Genomic DNA, 19896 nt, shown 5'->3' with positions numbered 1-19896 from the left:
CCTGAGCTGGGAGTATCTTCCCCAACATCTCCTGGGAAAGAAACCCTGGTTGGAGACTTTTGAAGAACAAAAGTGTTCCAAGTTCCCAAAACATTTCCCTCGACCACTCAGACATGCAAATGGGGAGTGAGCAGCAAATGGACAGGGATGGACTCTTTGAACATGACCAGGGGTTCAAATGGGTGGCCAAGGTTCCTGATGGATGTCACGAACTTCCTCACCAGCTCCAGCTCTTCTTGAGCTTGCCCTTGAAATACAAATCAGAATTTGCACAATTTCAGCCATGAGTCACTAGATGTCCCCAGTTCGGGATGACCCCCACCAGTGACACGATGGATGGAAACTCTCCTGGCCTTTAAGCTTGACCAGACTTTCCCAGTGTTCTCACTGCACACAGAAATGGTAAAGAATTGGTTGCCCAGAGCAGCTGTGGCTGCCCCATCTCTGGAAATGTCCAAGGCCAGGTTGGACGGGGCTTGGAGCACCCTGGGAGAGTGGAAGTTGTCCCTGCCTGTGGTTTAGATGATTTTTAAGGCCCCTTCCCACCCAAACCATTCCCTGATTCTCTGACATTCCTTTATAACAATAACTAACTATTGACTCTAAGAGTGTAGTTTGAAAGCCAACTCATCAAAAACCACAGAGAAGATAAAAAGAGCCCCAATTCTACTTCCTAAGTCCCACTTGTCTGGCTGGCTCCATCCTCCCCTCCCTGGAGCCGAAAGCTTCAGGATGTTGCTCATTGGAATATTACAAGAAGCAGCGATCCAAAATCTCCTGGGTGCTTATCAAGGCTGAAATTGCACACTCAGGACTCCAATTAAAACTCTCGCTGCCGCGGCAGGGGCTGCTCCCAGGTGTGTGCCCAAAATGCCAGAGAGAAGAGCCAATTCCTAAACAAATCGGATTTTGACTCATCCCCACTTTGGAAGGTGGAGTTGGCATGATGGAGTCGGGAATATTTAATGGATGCAAACGGAGGAGATGAAAGCGGCCTCGTGGATCGTGGGTTTCATCCGTGGCCAGGATAAACCCCTAATAAACATAAACCAATTTCCCTGCTGGGAACCCAGCCAAATGCAAAGCAAACCAACAATTCCTGCAGGGACTGCTTAATAAAGGTGCAGGAATGGCTCAGATCCTCCAGGCAGCCCCAGAAAGCCATAAAAGCTCTCCAGAGCCTTCCTGCCTCTTCCCTACTCCCTGTAAACCCAGGAGATGCTGCAGCTCTGGCTTCAGCTTTTCAGAATTCGGTGTTGAAATGGATTTTCACTGACAGCAAATATTTCAGGGGACTGCGAAAACATCTCGTGGGTTTATTTTTATTTCTGTGGGACCAAGTTGTTCCAGCTCTTCAGAGAAAATTCTTCCCTGTGAAAAACATTCTGTCTAACACAAAAATCCCACTCATTTTCTGCAGCACTGAATATATCACTTTCTAATTGACTGCAAACCCAGCCACATTTCCCTTTTTTCCTCAGAATTGTGCTTTACTTGTTGCCGCACCACATTTTAACCCAAAAACAACGTTTGTGACAGGAATGAAGGGGGGAAGTGACGCTTGGGGATTGTCTTTTATTTTGTTTTGTAAAGCTTGCTGCATATCAGATGCTCGTGATGTGATTTCCGAATGCTTGGAGGAAACACCCCAAATTTGAGGGGAGTTTTTTTGCAATCTGGGAAGGAGTTTGGTTCAATTAATGAGAAGGGAATTGAAAGGGTAAAGGAAATTAATATTGTCATGAGGAATATCCACCTTAACATGTCCAAGGCACCTTCTCAGCAGTGCCTCAGTCACAACCCTTTGGAGCCATTGACTTTTTGGAATTCATCACCTTTGGTCAGGGAACAGCTTCGGCTGAGATGGCAAAAAATATTAAATTAAGCATTTAATCCAGACCAAGCTCCTCCTGTAATAGAACATCAAACTGCCAACTTTCCACTGTCTTTTGTTGTTTATTAAGGAAACCTCTTCCTTAAAATTAATAATTCTTTTGTTTACCTCCTTTAATTTCGTTCCACTAATGACTGCAGTCAGTACAACCTCATCAACATCTTTAATTACAGTTCAGCCTCAGTCTGGACAGGCAGACAAAGACTACAAGCAAGACTTTTCAGAGATATCAGGAGTTTTATGGGCTGACAGGAGACTGAGTCATCCAGAGCCTTCAGGGGAAGCTTTCCAAACCTTCTTCCTTCAGGGAGCAAAGCTCTGGTGTCTAAACAGCACCTTGATCCCAGCACAGACAGTCCAGGAGGAGTAAAGCAGTGCCTGATAAAGCTCAGCTCTGCCAGACACAACCGCTTAAGAAAACACCCTAAGAAATGGTTAGAACTAAAAATTCTTTAAATTTTACTCCTTTCATCTCTTTATCCCAGACTTGTTTCCCATCTCCTGTCCCAGACTTGTTTCCCAACCCAGCAAATTCCAAAGGCTCATTCCCCTGCAGGAGTACTTCCCGTCCTTCTCTGCGTCCCCTCCCAGACTCGCCAGGGGCTGAGCTCAGCTGCCTGGAGATGCTGCACCCAAACAGCTCCAGGCTGTGCCCAAAGGGCTGCCCCATTTGCTGCCTCTCCCTCCACTTTTTTCTTGAGGCATCTCAGCTGAGCTCCCAAGTATCACATCTTTAAATATTCCCTGTTTATGTCCCAGCAGGAGACACCCCTTGCAGGTGAAGGTCGTCCCTTTCTACCTTTGGTAATGGGTCTCAGGCTTGATTTTAAACATTTTCCACCACTGGACTCAGACTCATTCTCCTTTGAAGTTGGAATTAATTATTTGCGTCGTGTTTTCTGGAAGTGGGGACTTCCAAAGGCACTGGAAAAGGGGCTGGGAGAGCAAAGAAGGTCAGGCAGACTCGGGGTGTGATGCAGCACCAATTTAATGGGTGGAGGAAGGGAAGGAAGCAATGTGAAAGTCAGGAACACATTTCCATGGTCCAGTAAGGACAGAACCCACTCATCCCTCTCGCAGTGGCACACTCAGCAAGCGGAAATCTTCCTTCTTCATTGATGAATGACCTGTGCTAATCCAGCCATGCAGAACAATTGCTAACAATTAATATTTTGCCTATTATCAAATACAAAAACAAACAAACAAAAAAGCAGGAAAAGACATTTGATCAGAAATATGAAGTAAAGCACAACAAAAAACAAGCAAAGGCCTGGTTTGGGGAGATGCCAAACTCCCACAGCTCCTTAAACTCCAGCCTGGGGGTGTCTCATGCGGCATCCAAAAACCACAGCCGTGAGCTCAGTCCTGCTCCAGGGACGGGGTGGGATTCAGCATTCCTGGTCTTTTCCTCCCGCTTTCCCTCCCGCCTTAGCAGGGCCCGTAGAAGCCGCTGCGGGAGGGGTTGTAGCGCCGGTAAGGCCGGCTGTAGCCACTGCCCAGCCCGGGGTAGCCAAAGCCCCCAAGCCCCAAGGAGCTGCCCGAGGAGATGGGGACCCCCCCGGCACTCAGAGCGCTCCCGACGGCCGCGGATGCAGAGGATCCCACGGTGGTGTTCTGGGGGAAGGAGCTGAGGATGGGCCCGGGCAGGGTGACCACCACAGGCGAGGGTTGGATGACCACGGTGGAGTCCTGGCACTGCCGGACGCAGGGCTCGTTGCAGCTGTTGGCCAGCGGGGTGGGGCCGCAGGAGGTTGGGGCACAGAGGTCGTAGCAGGACATGGCTGTGGCCGGAGGGAATTCTGGAATACAGGAATATTCTGTACTGTGTTACACCCACATTTATCAGGAAAAGAGCAGCTTCCCAAGGATATGTTTAGGAGTTGATCAAGGAGAAAATTGAGAAGGAAACTGAATTTTCAATGCTCTTCGTGTTCTGGCCTCAGGTGAATTCTCCGCTTGGGCTGTGGTGGGACGCAGTCACAGGACTCTGAACAGGCCCAAGAATTCACTGCTGATATTTAAGTGCAGCTGCACAACCTTAAAACTTGCTTGGATCCCAAAACTGAACAAATAACCCTAAATGGCCAGCACAGCTAATTAATGATTTTTACAACTCGCCACCAACAGAAAACCCCCTCTTTGGAATAAAACCCCTTCTTCCCTCTGAGAAAAAACTGCCGCAACAGGAGGGAGGGAAAACTACAAAATCAAGGCAAAAGCTGGCTATATAAAGAGAATAAATAGGTTCAAACTCACCTTATTCACGATGGCAAAGGAGGGAAGAGAAATGGCTGGGACAGCCTGGAGTTGGTCGGGTTTTTATACTGAGTTTTGAGTTGCCCAACAACTTGGGCCACTCTTTGTGCCAGACGTGATTTATGGGCCACGACTGATTACAGGTTTTTTTGCCTCAGTATTTGTGTTTTTTACTGCCTCACTTCCTTATCTTGTGGTTTGTCTATCTGACCACAAGCTGCTTTCATCTTAAAATATTCTGGGTCAGGTTCATTCCTGGGAACACTACAGTGATTAATTCAGCAGGATTTATTCAGCCTTCAAACCCCTTTGGGATCTGCTTGGTGTCATTACAGGAGATTAAGCCTCATTTGCATAATGCAGTCCCTTGTGCACTCCTCTGCAAGGTAAATCCTGGGGGAATTAATGGAGAATTGCAGATTTTGGAAGGCAAGCCATGAGTATTTGGAGGTCTGAGCTGCTTTTCACAGAATCCCAGGATCCCTGAGGTTGGAAAAGAGCTCCAGGATCATTGAGTCCAAGCTGTTCCCAATCCCAGCCTTGTCACCAGCCCAACATAGAGTCATTCCTTGGACACCTCCAGGCATGGAGAGGCTCTCTAGGGAAGGAAGAAGGAATTTTTCCATGGAAAGGGCGGACAGGCCTTGGAAGGGACTGTCTAGGGAGGTTTGGAGTCACCATCCCTGGAGGTGCCCCAGGAACGAGGAGACATCGAGGGTGACCAGGGGGGGATCAATCACAGGTTGGGATTGATCCTGGAGCTCTTTTCCAACCCCAAATCCATGAGCAATCCTGGATCCAGGCATTACCTCCGAGGTTCTTGCTCTCCTTGCACATCCACTCCTGAGACATGTAAATCACCCCTAAATTAGGGCTGGCTTTGTGGGGATCCCCTGGGAACAGAAACTTGTTTGGCTTGGGCAGAGCTTCCCGAGAACTTCAAAGTTTATCAGCAGCTTTATTCAAGTGCCACCATGCAAATGTCCCGTCCCTGGCACATTTCAGATGCCTGACCTAGATCTGAATTCTTGTATCTTATTTAATCATATGTTCTGAAGATTTGGGGGTGCAGGGCAGTGATTGGGCTGTGAAATTGATGGCATTGTTTCTATCTGCTGGAATTACAGCTGCTTTCTTTTAAATCAAGAAGAAAAGTTCAAGGTTTGGTTTGAGCCATCTCCTATTTCAAGGGGATTCTCAAAAATATTTCCTTGGCTGTTTTTGGTTGTGCATTCTTCAGTATTTCTCCATGTTGTAAGGAATTAGCAGCTGTTTTCAGAAATTATTTCCTCTCAAGGAGTTAGCTGAGGAATTAATTTGCATAACACCATCCACAGTTTATTTTCATTATTTTATTTTCCTCAATTTTTAAAATTCTTCCTTCGTGCGAGATTTGCTTGATAACACAAAACACATTTAAAATCCGTCTGAGAATTTAAAAATATATCTGGCAACATTTTCAGAGCTGTTTGGAGCCTTTCTGGTAAATAATTGCAATAAATATTGTTCTAACTCCAGCCTTTATTTGATTGTACACTCAGAATGACTTAATGGCCTGATTTTGAGATGCATTAAAGTGAGTGAATTAAGAGTTCACAGATTTTTGCCATCAAGGCCAGACCTAAATATTCAGATTATAATTAAGACTTCTTGCATAATGTGAGAACATCCTCCTGAGACACCTGTGAGTGACTGAACGTCTGAAAAAAGAGATTTTTAATCAAAACGGAATTGGGAGGTTACTCACAGTCATCCCTGGGTAAAGTCTCCAGGGACAGAGTGACCCCAAAATCCACAGAGAAGCAGAGGGAATTTCCCTGGCAAGAGTGGCATCTGCAATTCATTTTGAATTGTAATTAATTAGCTCGTTATGAAGAATTAGTTCCTCAAAGGCTTGGAGCCTCTGTAAAATCCTTGCAACTCCCGAGTTCCCTTCTCTGCTGGGTTTTGCTTTTGTCTCAACCCTAATTCTGGACTGAGCTCATGTGGACCTTCTGGAGCCATTTGAGGTTCCCACAATAATCTGGCCAGATTCCAGAACTGGACACAATTCCGGGTCGATGTCCTCAGAGCAGAGCAGAGCCAAGGGAGAGAATCCCCTCTCTGGGTTCCTGGGATTGCCCTCACCTGGCTTTGGGACTTTGCCCTTGGGGTTGGCCCAGTCCCACCTCTCCAACCTGCCCAGATCCCCCTGAATGGGGAATTGTTCAAACCTCAAGATGTTCCTGTGGTTTAAGGCGTTTCACTCAGCCCCTCTGGCCATGTCCGTCTGGAATTTTGGGTTTATCGAAGGCACCCCTTGTTCCTGGCTGGAATTTGTCACCCAACCCAGGCAGATGAAGCTGTGGACGTGTGATCCGAGATGGTTTTCGGGGTAGGCAGAGCCTGGGATTTCACCCCTCCTCAAACAGCCCCCCTGAAGGCACAGGGAGATCTGAAATCCTCCAGGTTCACACCTGACTGGAGCTCATTTAGTTGTTAATTTTATTCAAATTCTGTCACGAACTATGTTAAAATCATTCAGGCTCGAGGTTTGCTTCGGCATCTTCCTGTGGCAAATATACAATTTCTGTTACGACTTCTGGTTTTGTCCAGAAATAAATGTCACTCACTCCTGGATGGATCTGCAGAGGATTCCTGCAAGGAGCTGGGGTCGTGTGGAATTCCCGGCTGGAATTCTGCTGGGAACAGCAGAAAACAACCCCAAAAATTAATTCACACTCGAGGGGAGAAATTATTTACTCACCAGAAGCTCGGCAAAACAACACACCCAGAACGGGAGGGTTTTGTTTCTTTTTCAGACCTGTTTGCGTGAGCTTTCAAATGCAGATTTTAATTATGTTTCAAATTGGATGAGTGCAATTAGCGCTGCCCTGGGTGTCAGCTCCACCTTCCTTGCAGAACAACGTTTGGTGCCACCAAGGCTGGTGGATGTGGGATTCTAATCCGTCCACTCGGAGCCAGGATTTGCCAGGAATATTCGGGATAAACCCTGTGCACAAGGCATTTTTCTTTTCCATGGTTTACCCCTCACCTGCCTTTTGCTGCAATCACATCCCAGGTCCCTGACTTTCCGTTTCTTTCCTTCACTCATTCCGGAAGGAAAAGATTGTGGCCGGCTTGTTTGGAGCTGCAAAGCCAGGACTGACAGATTCCTGGAACACTTTTCCATCCCGGGAAAATGAGGAAGGATTTCAGGTGAAAATTCAGCCTGTCCTTGAACTCTGGAGATCATGGAATCATGGAAGGGACATTAAAGATCATCTGGACCATGGGCAGGGACACCTTCCACTATCCCAGTTTGCTCCAAGACCTGTCCAACCTGGCCTTGGGCACTTCCAGGGATGGGGAATCCATGGAATCACCTGTGCCAGGGCCTCACCACCCTCACAGGGAAGAATTCCTCCCCAATATCCCATCTAAATGCCCTCCCTGTCATTCCAAACCCATCCCCCCTTGTCCTGTCACTCCCTGCCCTTGCCCTCCCTCTCCATGTTTTTTCCAGGACCCTCAGGTCCTGGAAGGTCACAATTAGGCCACCCCAAAGCTTCTCTTCTCTAGGCTGAATTCCTGCAACCTCTGCTGCCCCCTTTCACTGTATAAAACAGAGGAACAATAAGAAAATTTTGCGGAAAATGAGCTTTTTGCTAAAAGTTTTCCAAGTTTTTCCAATAAACAGCAGGAGACTTGGAGTGTGATGCAACTTTGGGACTTTAATGAGAGCAAAACAGCAGAATAAAAAAGTAAAAAGTGTAAGTAAATATTTCTAGGATTCAACAAGGACTCTTATGGCTTTTCATCCTGGGATTCTTCTCTCGGAGCTGCTGTGGACTGAGAAAACAAAGCGACAGGAAATAAAAATACTTCATCAGAAATATGAAATATCAAAGAATAAGACAAGCAAAGGCCTGGATTGAGGAGCTCCCACAGCTCAGGCGGAGCTGTGGCCATCTCCCATCACATCTGGAGCAGAAGCTCAGTCCTGCATCGGGTCATGCTCCAGCATTCCGGGCTGCTTTATCCCACTTTTCCCTTAGCACGGCTCCCCAAAGCGCGAGCTGTAGCGGCGGGAGGGCCGGCTGTACCCAAATCCCCCAAATCCCCCAAATCCTGAGGAACTCCCCGAGTTGATGGGGACCCCCTCGGAGCTGAGGGTGCTCCCGATGGCCGCGGATGCCGAGGATCCCACGGCGGTGTTCTGGGGGAAGGAGCTGAGGATGGGCCCGGGCAGGGTGACCACCACGGGTGGGGGTTGGATCACGTAGGTGGAGTCCTGGCACTGCCGGACGCAGGGCTCGTTGCAGCTGTTGGCCAGCGGGGTGGGGCCGCAGGAGGTGGGACAACACAAATCGTAGGAGGACATTTCTTGGGATGGAAGGAGGTCTGGAATGCAGGGAAGAAATCAAACCCGATTTCAAAGCTGGAGCAAATTTCTAGAATTCATCCAGGAGGGTGAGAGAGAGCCAAGCACACACAGAAGGTGGGGGGAGAGGTCGTCACTCATCAGGTCAAACCCCCCACCATCCCCTGCTAGCCATGAAAAGCCTTGATTTGGGGCTGGATGTGGATTATTGCCAGTATTCTCCTTCCCTCTGCTCCCCCTGAGCATCCTTTCCCAGGATTTGGGCTTTGTTTCCCCCTGGACAAGGCATTAAACTCATTTTTGCCCTTTTTTACTGCCTCCAGGAGCAGTGATTAAACATTCCCTGCCTCCCTGCAGACTCTTGAGCGCTTGCAGGGTCCCAGGAACCTTAAACCTGACCCAAATCCTCCTCTTTTGGGAAAGGATTGTTTATATCCCTCCAAATTAAGAGGCAGGAAGGATGCTGATCCAGGTTTTCCTGCTGCCAGCTTCCTCCAGGGTCAGTTTTGAGCCACCCCAGCTGGAAAAGGGGCTGGTGACACCCTGGCCTCCCAGGAACTGGAGTGTTTGGAGGCTGGAAAAGGATGCTTGGAGCATTTATTTAGTATTTCTATTCAGAGCAGCTGCTGATTGCCATAAAACTGGACTTTTAAATCCATCACCAGCCTGGAAATCCAGGTGGGTTTGAGTTCCTGGAGCAGATGTTGCTGCAGGATAAAGCTGCTTGTTTGGAGAGACAACATTCCCAGCACCCTCCAAGTCCTGTCCTGTCACCCTCTGCTTCACGGGTAAATAAAGCCTTTTTTTTTTGGTAGAAAGAAACCTTTCTGATTTCCCTTCGAGGTAAAAAAAAAAAAAAAAAAAAAAAAAAACAACAAAAACCAACCTAGAAATATTTATAAAGGACTAAGAACACCCAACAGCAAAAAAATACAATAAAAGCAGCCATCAAAGTGGCACTTTAGCATTTAAAAAGGCACCAGGGAGGTTCAGACTCACCTGTTCCCGGGGTGAATGAGGCAGGAGAAGTGGATGGAAAAGGCTTCTGTCCTATAGGCTTTTATACCGTGATCCCGAGCCATCTCCTATGCATGGAATTCCTTAATGATCCATCCTTTTGCATGCAAAAATCCCCCCCAAACTGATCGGCTCCTGTTGTTGTTTGTTTCGAAATCTCCCCTTGGGATTGCTCCCTTTTCCTGCTCCCCTTATTACATTCCCATTCCGAAGCTTTCATCTTCATTCCTGTGCTCCCAATTAATTGCTTGGGAGGCTGTGGCGACTCGGGTGAAGGGCAGCATTAATTAAGTCGAGTCCTGAGGCCAGCGGACGTTTTAGGGTTGGTTTTAGTCATTAAGACACTGCTTCAGGGGCGTGTTGTGATGTTTAGCCCTCATTCAAGACTTCACTCCTTTAGGTGAATAATCCCTTTCTTTTTCTGAGGTGGAGCCTCAGCGTTTCGTTCCAAGCTTTACCACAAGATGCAGAGTGGATATTCCCAAATTTCCCACTTCCCACACAAACACACGGCTGAGAGGAGCAGCACTTTTCCCTGAGGACTGCAAAGCTGGAAGAAAATGAAACCCAGAATTGCTGAGCAACAAAACACGTTCTGAAATTGCTTGGGCCAAGCCACAGCTCTCCCACTTTTTATGGACTCAGCCAATCCAAGCACCCACAAACATGCATTTCTTTACCCAAACACGAATTTTAATATCATTTCCATGCCTGAGTCACCACCACTCCTGCCCGAAATCCCGGGAAGTCGCCAGGATGTGCAGGCAATTTTCACAACAAATTAAATGTGAAGGTGGATGTTTGAGATTAATTCAAATTTTGGGGTTTAGAGGCTGTATTGTGTCTGAACCAAACGACAGCGTCAGGAGAATCTGCACCCGGCTCTTCATCCCATTTATCATGGCTTGATTTGTCCCTGCTGGAAAATCCTGCACGGAAAGGATGCAAAAAGCTGGGATCGGGAGCACTCAGCAAAAGATAGGAATTAACTCCAAACGAAGAGGCTTTGTACAAAGACTGGGCTCGGCCTTCAGAGGAACAAAGGACTTCAAAGTTCCCAGCACTTCTCGCTAATGGCTCAAATATGCAAAGTTTTGGCTCCCCAGGTTCAAGGGACGCGAGATCTCAGCGCCCACATCCCCTGGGTAAGGACTTCAATCGAAGTGTGTGAGTCAGGAGCACTCAAAGGACTTCACCTAATTCAAGGTAAACGCCTTCAGAAACTTTAATTATTTTGTTAAACCTTTCTATAATTTATCTTTAGAAAAAAATAAGCCCAAATCTTCATGTCTTCTAAAACCCTTTAACTCTCCACAAAGAAATTCTCTTCTTTTCTATTAGAGTCCTTTCTACAAAAGGTTTTTCTCTAAAAGGAGAGTCTGTCTCCTCCCTTTCCTCAAAATCTCTACGATCCAACATCCTGTAATCTTTTTAGATATTTAAAAAAATTCATTCCTTCTAGTAGGAATCACTCCCAAGAAAAATTCACGTGTCCCTTTCATCGTAAAACTGAGATAAGCCAGGAATGCTTCCTCCTCCTCATCCTTCCCTCCAGGCACAGAAACTGCTGCTCTTGGAGGGGAGATCACATTTTGGAAAAAGCCTCATTAGTAGCCTGGCAATGATACTCTGCCAGTTCCGTAATTAACACCCGGAGTTCATCCAAGAGCTTGGGAGCCTTTGGATGGGGAACCAGGACACACCAGCTCCCGTTCATGGATCGGCAATGGAGTTGCACCCTCTCCACCCTCAATTAAAACCTCTGTGCGACAACACGGAGCTCCCAGGACAGGAGAGGCACCAAAGAGTTGACAAATTACTGCGTGAATTGAAATTTGTAGCCTTGTGTTGACTCCGGAGTCCTGGGTGTGATGGAACAAAGGATTGAAATGAACCCCAGGTCCTGGAGATGAAAGAAGCTTTGAGGGAGGTTTTTCATCTGATGCCAGACTGGTACATAAACCATGAGCAATTTAACTCCTGGGAGCAATTTAACTCCTGGGGACAACGTGCTGCAGACATTATTTATATAACTGGAGTTACTGGAATGACCCAAACCTTCCCAACATGAGAATGTCTACATTTTTTCCTCAAAATCGACTGGTTTAGTGCCTTCAGTGGCTGTTGCAAATCTAAATCATATCCTGCACGTGCTCTGAGCTCTCCACACTCCAGGCTGAACATTCCCAACATTCCCAACTCCCTCAGACTATTGATGATCTACTCGGTGATAAATTTCACCCTGAGAAAGTTTCAAAGGAAAACAGGAGGGGAAGGAAAAAACCAGCAGGAGACTGGAGTTACAATAAAAGCATCGCTTTATTAATCCCAACGAGAGGATTAAAGCCCTGCAAAGCACCAGGGGTCAGTGTGGGGGGAAAGGCTCGGTTCAGGGGGACGTGTTCCACAGGCAGAGCTCTTCTTCCAGTGCACCCTGAGAAGCAAGCCCCACCTACTTCCTAAATTTAAACTTTTATACCAGGTAGTACCAAATACACCGAGCAGCAGAGCTACAAAATGGATTAGAAACAGAAAGGAGTAAACCAGGAGTAGTGGCCTCATTCCAGGGGCTGACTGACTCCGTTCAGGTGGAGCTGCGGGGATCTAACATCGCTTTTGCAAATCGTGAGCTCAGTCCTGCTCCAGGGACGGGGTGGGATTCAGCATTCCTGGTCTTTTCCTCCCGCTTTCCCTCCCGCCTTAGCAGGGCCCGTAGAAGCCGCTGCGGGAGGGGTTGTAGCGCCGGTAGGGCCGGCTGTAGCCACTGCCCAGCCCGGGGTAGCCAAAGCCCCCAAGCCCCAAGGAGCTGCCCGAGGAGATGGGGACCCCCTCGGCACTCAGAGCGCTCCCGACGGCCGCGGATGCAGAGGATCCCACGGTGGTGTTCTGGGGGAAGGAGCTGAGGATGGGCCCGGGCAGGGTGACCACCACGGGCGAGGGCTGGATGACCACGGTGGAGTCCTGGCACTGCCGGACGCAGGGCTCGTTGCAGCTGTTGGCCAGCGGGGTGGGGCCGCAGGAGGTGGAGGGACATCGCTCGTAGCAGGACATGGCTCGGGATGAGGTCTGGAATACAGGACCACACCTGAGTGCGAGGTGGGAGTCGTGTTGCACCTACATTTACTCAGTTCAGTTATCAGGACAACAACTTTCTAAGGAGCCTTTAAGGAGCTGAACCAGGAGCTGCGAAGGAAACCAAACCCTTAAATATGTTACAAGGAGACAGAGGCTGAAGCATCCTCTGTGCTGACGCTGATCCAGGGAAGAGCTGGCAGCAGAACAAAAGAAACAAACCTGTATCATTAATTTAATTGTAGGATTTCAATTCCATGTCTGGAGAGATCCAGCTCCGTGCACCCAGAGCGTTGTAGGAGCAGCAATTAGGAGTAAAACCCAACCACAAATGTACCTGTGGAGAGAGTTCCATGGGCAGCTGGAAAAATGAAAGGGAGACTTCATTTCAAGGCTCCAACTTTGCCTACAAAGAGGTACAAATTTCAATGTCATTAAGCAGCCTTGAAGAGGAGGTCTTTGAAATCTTTCCCAGACAACTCGTCCACGGATGTGAGAAAAGGCAGGAATCCCCTGCACGCTCCCTGGGTCTGGTCCCACCACGGCAATGAAAACAAAATTCTGATTCCTACACCCGTCACAGTCTGGTGGGTGCTCAGCTCTGCTCTGGTTTTCCCCTTCTTTCCCTTTATCCCCACAATCCCTCATCCCATTTCTCAACATTCCAGGAGATGTCATTGCATTCTGGAACAAAATTTCTGCACTTGGTGACCCAGCTGGCATTCCAGGATGGAAAAGACCCTCAAAGATATAAAATGCTGCTGAAAATATAACTGAGCTCCTGGATTTTCTGTTTTAATAAATAGTTGGAGTTGAAAGGGACCTTTAAAGATCCTAGAGTTCCAACCCCTTGTGCCATCGTTCCAACCATCGTTCCACCCATTCAATTTATTAATCTTTATTATTTCCAATATTTTCTACACCACTTAACTTGTCTGAAATCCCACGTTTGAATAAATTTCTATCACCAATTCAAGGATCTCTATAACCAAGTCAGGACTTCTGAAATTCCATGATTCCAACAGCAAACCCCAACTTCTTAAACAGAAAAAATCTCCCCCCAACGAATCCAGCAACCAGCAGAACACTGTGGGGAAAAAGCCAGATTATTAAAAGGCAAGAACTCAGCAAACAGAGAAAGAGAAGTGGATTTGAACTAACCTTGCTCACAAAAGAGGAAAGAGGGAAGAGAAGTGGTGGGAAGGAGTTGGGTCGAGTTGGTTTTTATACCTCAGCCCTGATGGCCTGGGGACCACAGACAGCCTTTGTAGCTGGAATTAATTCCCAGCGAGTATGTCCTGAATGTCAAATGTTCCACCTGATTAAATGTCTTTTCCTCGGTGCTTATTTACCTTGTTTTTATTTCCTTATCTTCTGACAGACAGATTCCATCCCGCAGGTTTCTCTCATCTCGGGAATTAGGGACCAAATTTATTTCAGGGCCACCTTTCAGTCACAACAAAACCTAGACTCTGGTGTATGTTTGACTTTAGTCATAAAGAAAAATACCAAGAATGTCTATAATACATAATTCATCATTCCAAGGTGTCCTTTTATTAAGGGTATGAGTGTAAATCCTTAATAAATTCCTGTCTCCACTGACCAGGCTCTGCCTCCAGCCGAGCGTCAGAGCAATCTCAGTTCTGGGGTTGGGGAAGGCCCTGCCAAAAGAGCACGTCCACCCCTGAAATCCCACAGAACTCAGGGAGGAAGCGCCAGAATTGTGGAACTCAGAGACGAATTCCCACTTTATCACATCAAATGGAGATGGTTTTATTGTGTTAAATTTGGGTAACAGAGTCTGAGGGACAGCTGCAAGAGCAAAGGGACATTTAATCCTGATTTATCAGTTCTTTTAGAAAGGGAACCTATAAAGCCCTTCTGTATCAGCTCACAAATATTGATCAGAATCATGGAATGGTTTGGGTGGGAAGGGATCTTTAAGCTCATCGTGTTCCAATCCACGGGCAGGGGCACTTTCCCCTATCCCAGGTTGCTCCAAGCCTCATCCAGCCTGGCCTTGGGCACTTCCAGGGATGGGAAATCCATGGAATCACCTCTGCCAGGGCCTCACCACCCCCATGGAGAAAAATTCCTCCCCTATACCCAACCTAAATTTCTCCTCTTTCAGTTTTACCCCTTTCTCCCCTGTCCTGTCACTCCAGCCCTTTGGAAATTCTTTCCTCATGTTTCTTGTTGGCTCCTTCAGGTCCTGGAAGGCCACAATTAGGTCACCCCAAAGCTTCTCTTCTCCAGGCTTGGAAAGGTCCTCAGAGTTTTTTTGGAGATGTGAACATTTTAACTGACAATTGTTTGTAACTGGGTCAGGCTGGGAATGGCACACAAAGAGTTTTGGCACCTCTTGGATTTGCTCTTGGATCCCAAGGCAGCCACAAGCGAACAAATTGCTGAGGAGCTGGAAAAAAAATTTCTTTATTAGACTGTGCTTGGAGTAATTTCACGTTGACATTATTAGAGCTGGTATAAAAGTACCAGAAATTAAAGGTACCCATAAATTGGGAAGATGAAAGAATTTTTAATGGGTGGATGATGCTTCTCATGCAATGCCAGCCTAAACCTAGACTGGAAAACAAAAGCAGGACAATTTCTTTATCAAGAAAAGGTTCCACCTGCAAAAATATGCGTGGGAACTAATTAATGCAAAACAAATATGCCTCAATAACCTGATAAATTCATAAATATCTCTGTGGAGTTATTGCACCCATTTCTCCACCTGAACATCCAAAGGGGACGTGGCTCCCAAATCATCTCCACATTCTTCAGGAATTGTCTCTCCAGGAGATGGAGAAGACCCATAAAGGTATAAAATTCTGCCCAAAATATTAATGAGCACCTCCATTTAATAAAAACATCAACATCCTGCACAACCCCCTGCAATGCTGGGCTGGGAAGGCTCCAGGACGTGGCTCCCTTTTTTCCCTTTAGATCAGCAAGGGGAAAATTTCGGGGTTTATTTCCCCTTACCCAGACTCTTCATTCTCCCAAATTCCACTCCTCCACCCCTTGAGCTCCGTGTCCATTTGCATCACGGGACGGCGCCTTCCTGCCATGCAGAACGAAGCCACCCTTTGATGTCCCTGGGGGAGCGCTCGACGATTCCTCCCGGATCCTGGAGAATAACTCATCCCGCCAGTCTCGCCAGCAGGGCTCGTGGAGGCTTTCCAGCCCCTCCAATTATTTGTTTGGAAAACTCACCCACCTCTTTTCAAGCCCAGACTCCTCTCAGTCTGGGACGTTTTCCTTGGCCATCTTTCATTGTTTGGTTCTGCTGCCTCAAGCCACAGACTAAAAAGGGGACCCAGTGGAGGGGCAGCTCCGATCTCTGCCCTGGGTGACCAAGGAGAGGAGCCTGGGAATGGCTGGAGCTCTGCCAGGGAGTTTGGGGCTGGATATTTGTGGAAAATTCTTCCCCCAGAGGGTGGTGGGGCACTGCCCAGGCTCCCCGGGGAATGGGCACGGCCCCAGGGCTGCCAGAGCTCCAGGAGCGTTTGGACAGCGCTGCCAGGGGCATTTGGGGATTCTTATGGGTCTGTGCAGGACCTGGAGCTGGATTAGATGATCCTTGAGGGTCCCTTCCAATGAGGATGTTTAGGATTCTATGTGATCTTTTTGCTAAACTCTGCTCCCCCCAAATTTGTAAATTCGCAAGTAGATCATTCTCAATAAACTTTAAACATAAGTGTGAAACATTTGAGAAGAAGAACCCCACCTATTTTCCCTGTTCTGTGGACATTTGGGCTGGCTCCATGCTGAACCCGAATGCCTTGCCCTGAGCTCCTCAAATATTTATATCTCAGCTCTAGGATAATTTAATTTTCAAATAGAATTTATTTTACAGTTTTATTATTCTTAGATGTCTTTTGGTTGCCACAATGGCAAGTGTTGCTTCTGCCATATTAATATTCACATTCAGATACACAGGAGTTTCAAAGTGGGTTTTTTGGTAAAAAAAGGGACACACAGAGGTGGGATTAAAGAATCAGGGAAAAAAATCCTAAAAAGAGAAATATATTTGTGAACCTGTTCAGTGCTTCTCAAGAGTATAAACAATGAGGAAATTATCTTTATCAGGTGGGTTGTGATGACTTTTGGATTCACATTTTCCTCTGCGAAATCCTTGCACAGATTTTCACATAATTCTGCCCCAAGGGGAGGTAAAAAGGAGGGAAAAACCACAATGCAACTCAAAATCAGATGCAACATCAGTTTAATGATAAAAAGTCAAGTAGCATTCAGCAAAAACAAAAGGAAAATATATATTTATGAAGGGAAAAGAAGCCACTGAAACCGTTCCAGCTGAGAGACAGCAAGCAAGACTCCACCTTTCCTTAATTCCTGAGTAAAACCCCTCCACTCAGTGTTGGCAATTAGAGCATTAAACCACGTCAGGGTGAAATGCAAAATCACAGAGACAAGGAAACTCTTCAAAAGCAGGATTTTCAAGGCTGAGACAGGCTGGCCACAAGTCCAGACAGCACCTCCCTTCCCTCCCTCCTTGCCAGGAGGGCTCGAGGGGGCCCAAGGCCTCAGGAAACGCTGGCCAGCAGCTCCATGGGAAACTTGGCTTGGGGCTTCCTGGGGGAGGCACTCGCTGGACGTCCGGCTCGGCTCTAGCAGGGCAGGCACCTCCGGCCACAGTAGCGGCCACCAAGGCCAGAGAGCCCAGAGAGCCCAAAGCCCCCCGAGTTGATGGGCACTCCCTCCTCGCTCAGGATGCTGCCCACAGCAGCGGAGGTGGAGGATCCCACGGCGGTGTTCTGGGGGAAGGAGCTGAGGATGGGCCCGGGCAGGGTGACCACCACGGGGGACGGCTGGATGACCACACGGGAGTCCTGGCACTGCCGGACGCAGGGCTCGTTGCAGCTGTTGGCCAGCGGGGTGGGGCCGCAGGGCCGGCACAGGTCGTAGCAGGACATGGCTGTGGCTGGAGGAGAGCCTGGAGAGAGGGCAGGGAAAGAACCAGGAGCGGAATGTGAGGCACAGCTGGAGATGCTGCTGGGCAGGAGGAAACACAGGCTGGGGAGAAGGGACAGCCTGGATAGGAAGGAAGAGAGGAATTCAACAGCCCCAGCCCCAAAGTGTTCCCAGCAAAGGAAGGCCAAGACCTTCTCCCACCTCCCATGGATGTTACCTGGAGCCAGGACTCAGGAACAATCAAAGAGCAAGAATCTCACTAAAAGCTGTAGCAAGGCCAGAAGAGAAAGAGAAGAGTGAGGCAAAGACCCTTCCTACTCACCTGTTTCACCAAGCAGGAGAAGGCAGGAGAAGTGGATGAGAGCTCCTGCACTTGCTCTGCCTTTTATACCGTCCCACACAGCCCCGGGCCCACCGGCACCCTCTGCACATGGAATGTGTTTACCAAGCTCATCTTGCATGCAAAACATCCCAATTAGAGAAATGGGGACACTGCAACGCTGCTTTTTTCATTTCCCTGTGCAGGACATGCCCAGTCAGCCTGCCAGCCTCCTTTCAAGTGCCAGGATTAGAGACCAAAATGTGTCTGGGGGCAATGCCACGTCAGCAGGGATGGGTGATGCAGCCAGTGCTGAGGAGCGTCCAACACCCCAAATAATTCCAACCCTGGCCCTCCAGGGCATGACTTTAAAGTGTTTCCTGCTAATGGGGCCAGACTCCTCAGGGCCCTGAGGCTCCAGCCTGGTCATCTCCCTGCAAGGGTCGGCTCCATCCCTCACCCTGAATGAGGCATCACCTCTCCAGGCTGGGCACTGCTGCTCTGGCCTTGGAAGGAGCTGCCCAGGAAGGTCTGGAGTCCCCGTTCCTGGAGGTGTCCGAGGAAAAAGCTGGACGTGGCACTCAGTGTTCTGAGCTGGGTGACAAAGTGGGGATCAGGCACAGGTTGGACGCGATGGTCTGGGAGATCTTTTCCAATCTAATGCTTCAGGGATCCCTTCAGATGAGGGACCATCCTCAGTCCTGTCCCATGGTGCCAACATCCATGGGTCTGCCTCTGCACCTGAAAGTCATGCCCTGAAGGGCCAGGGACTGGCACCAGATGGTCAGTGGGACACTTCTCAGCCCTGGCTGCATCACCCATCCCTGCTGACAGATCATTTTCCCTGGAAATGTTTAGGCCTCTAATCCTGGCACTTGAAAGGAGGCTGGGAAGCTGACTGGGCACGTCCTGCACAGGGAAAGGAAAAGGCAGCGTTGCAGGGCAAAAATAAAACCACTAATTTTTGTAATTGGGATGTTTTGCATGCAAGATGAGCTTGGTAAACACATTCCATGTGCAAAGGCTGTCCCTGGGCCCAGGGCGGAGTGGGACAGTATAAAAGGCAGAGCAAGCGCAGGATCCCTCATCCACTTCTCCTGCCTTCTCCTGCTCTGTGAAACAGGTGAGTGCCTTCCTCAGCTTCTATTTTCTTTCCTCTGTCTCTTCTGGCTTCCACTGAGGCTTTGCCTCAGTTATGTTTTGCTGGGACAGTTGGTGATCGTCTCCAATCTCTTTGCCACCCTGGAGGGAGGTGGGAGAAGGCCTTGTCTGTGTTTGTAGGGGATTTCAATTCCTTGTCCTTTCTATCTTCCTATCCAGGCTGTCCCTTCTCCCCAGCCTGTGTTTCCTCCTGCCCAGCAGCATCTCCAGCTGTGCCTCACATTCCGCTCCTGGTTCTTTCCCTGCCCTCTCTCCAGGCTCTCCTCCAGCCACAGCCATGTCCTGCTACGACCTGTGCCGGCCCTGCGGCCCCACCCCGCTGGCCAACAGCTGCAACGAGCCCTGCGTCCGGCAGTGCCAGGACTCCCGTGTGGTCATCCAGCCCTCGCCTGTGGTGGTCACCCTGCCCGGGCCCATCCTCAGCTCCTTCCCCCAGAACACCGCCGTGGGATCCTCCACCTCCGCTGCTGTGGGCAGCATCCTGAGCGAGTCCGGTGTCCCCATCAACTCGGGGGGCTTTGGGCTCTCTGGGCTCTCTGGCCTTGGTGGCCGCTACTGTGGCCGGAGGTGCCTGCCCTGCTAGAGCCGAGCCGGACGTCCAGCGAGTGCCTCCCCCAGGAAGCCCCAAGCCAGGTGCTGGACTGAGGCTGGAGCTGCTGGCCAGCGTTTCCTGAGGCCTTGGGGCTCCTCGAGCCCTCCTGCCAAGGAGGGAGGGAAACGTGGCCAGCTGAGGCTTCTGCTTGTCCTGCTTTCTTCTGCGCCTCCCGAGGCCCTGTTGTCCCCTGCTCTCGTGGCCCAGGGGCTCAGCCCCAAGCCAGCGCAGCGGGGTCCTGCTGCTCCCGCTGTCCCCGTGCCTGGGGGAGGCAGACGTGTGTCCCA

The 19896-nt window shown here is 48.9% G+C and overlaps 4 protein-coding genes across 4 annotated transcripts; 1 reads left to right on the top strand and 3 right to left on the bottom strand.

Annotated features, from left to right (window-relative positions):
* Positions 1-3322: 3322 nt before the first annotated feature.
* On the bottom strand, positions 3323-3673 carry KRTAP13-1 (keratin associated protein 13-1; the record flags this gene model as incomplete). The annotated part of the gene is made up of 1 exon (XM_082298700.1): positions 3323-3673. One exon carries the CDS (start codon positions 3671-3673, stop codon positions 3323-3325), a length of 351 nt encoding a protein of 116 aa, XP_082154826.1.
* Positions 3674-12230: 8557 nt separating this feature from the next.
* On the bottom strand, positions 12231-12581 carry LOC309583152 (feather keratin 4-like; the record flags this gene model as incomplete). The annotated part of the gene is made up of 1 exon (XM_082298699.1): positions 12231-12581. One exon carries the CDS (start codon positions 12579-12581, stop codon positions 12231-12233), a length of 351 nt encoding a protein of 116 aa, XP_082154825.1.
* Positions 12582-17233: 4652 nt separating this feature from the next.
* Positions 17234-17539, bottom strand: LOC309583159 (feather keratin 1; the record flags this gene model as incomplete). The annotated part of the gene is made up of 1 exon (XM_082298706.1): positions 17234-17539. The coding sequence occupies one exon, from the start codon at positions 17537-17539 to the stop codon at positions 17234-17236; it is 306 nt and encodes a 101-aa protein (XP_082154832.1).
* A 1755-nt stretch (positions 17540-19294) lies between these two features.
* On the top strand, positions 19295-19600 carry LOC309583158 (feather keratin 1-like; the record flags this gene model as incomplete). The annotated part of the gene is made up of 1 exon (XM_082298705.1): positions 19295-19600. The coding sequence occupies one exon, from the start codon at positions 19295-19297 to the stop codon at positions 19598-19600; it is 306 nt and encodes a 101-aa protein (XP_082154831.1).
* Positions 19601-19896: the final 296 nt, after the last annotated feature.

Source organism: Coloeus monedula (assembly GCF_965178545.1).
Source record: "Coloeus monedula genome assembly, chromosome: 29".
Classification (NCBI taxonomy): Eukaryota; Metazoa; Chordata; class Aves; order Passeriformes; family Corvidae; genus Coloeus; species Coloeus monedula.
The sequence above is the reverse complement of the archived record's forward strand: the minus strand, read 5'-3'. Positions and strand labels throughout refer to the sequence as shown.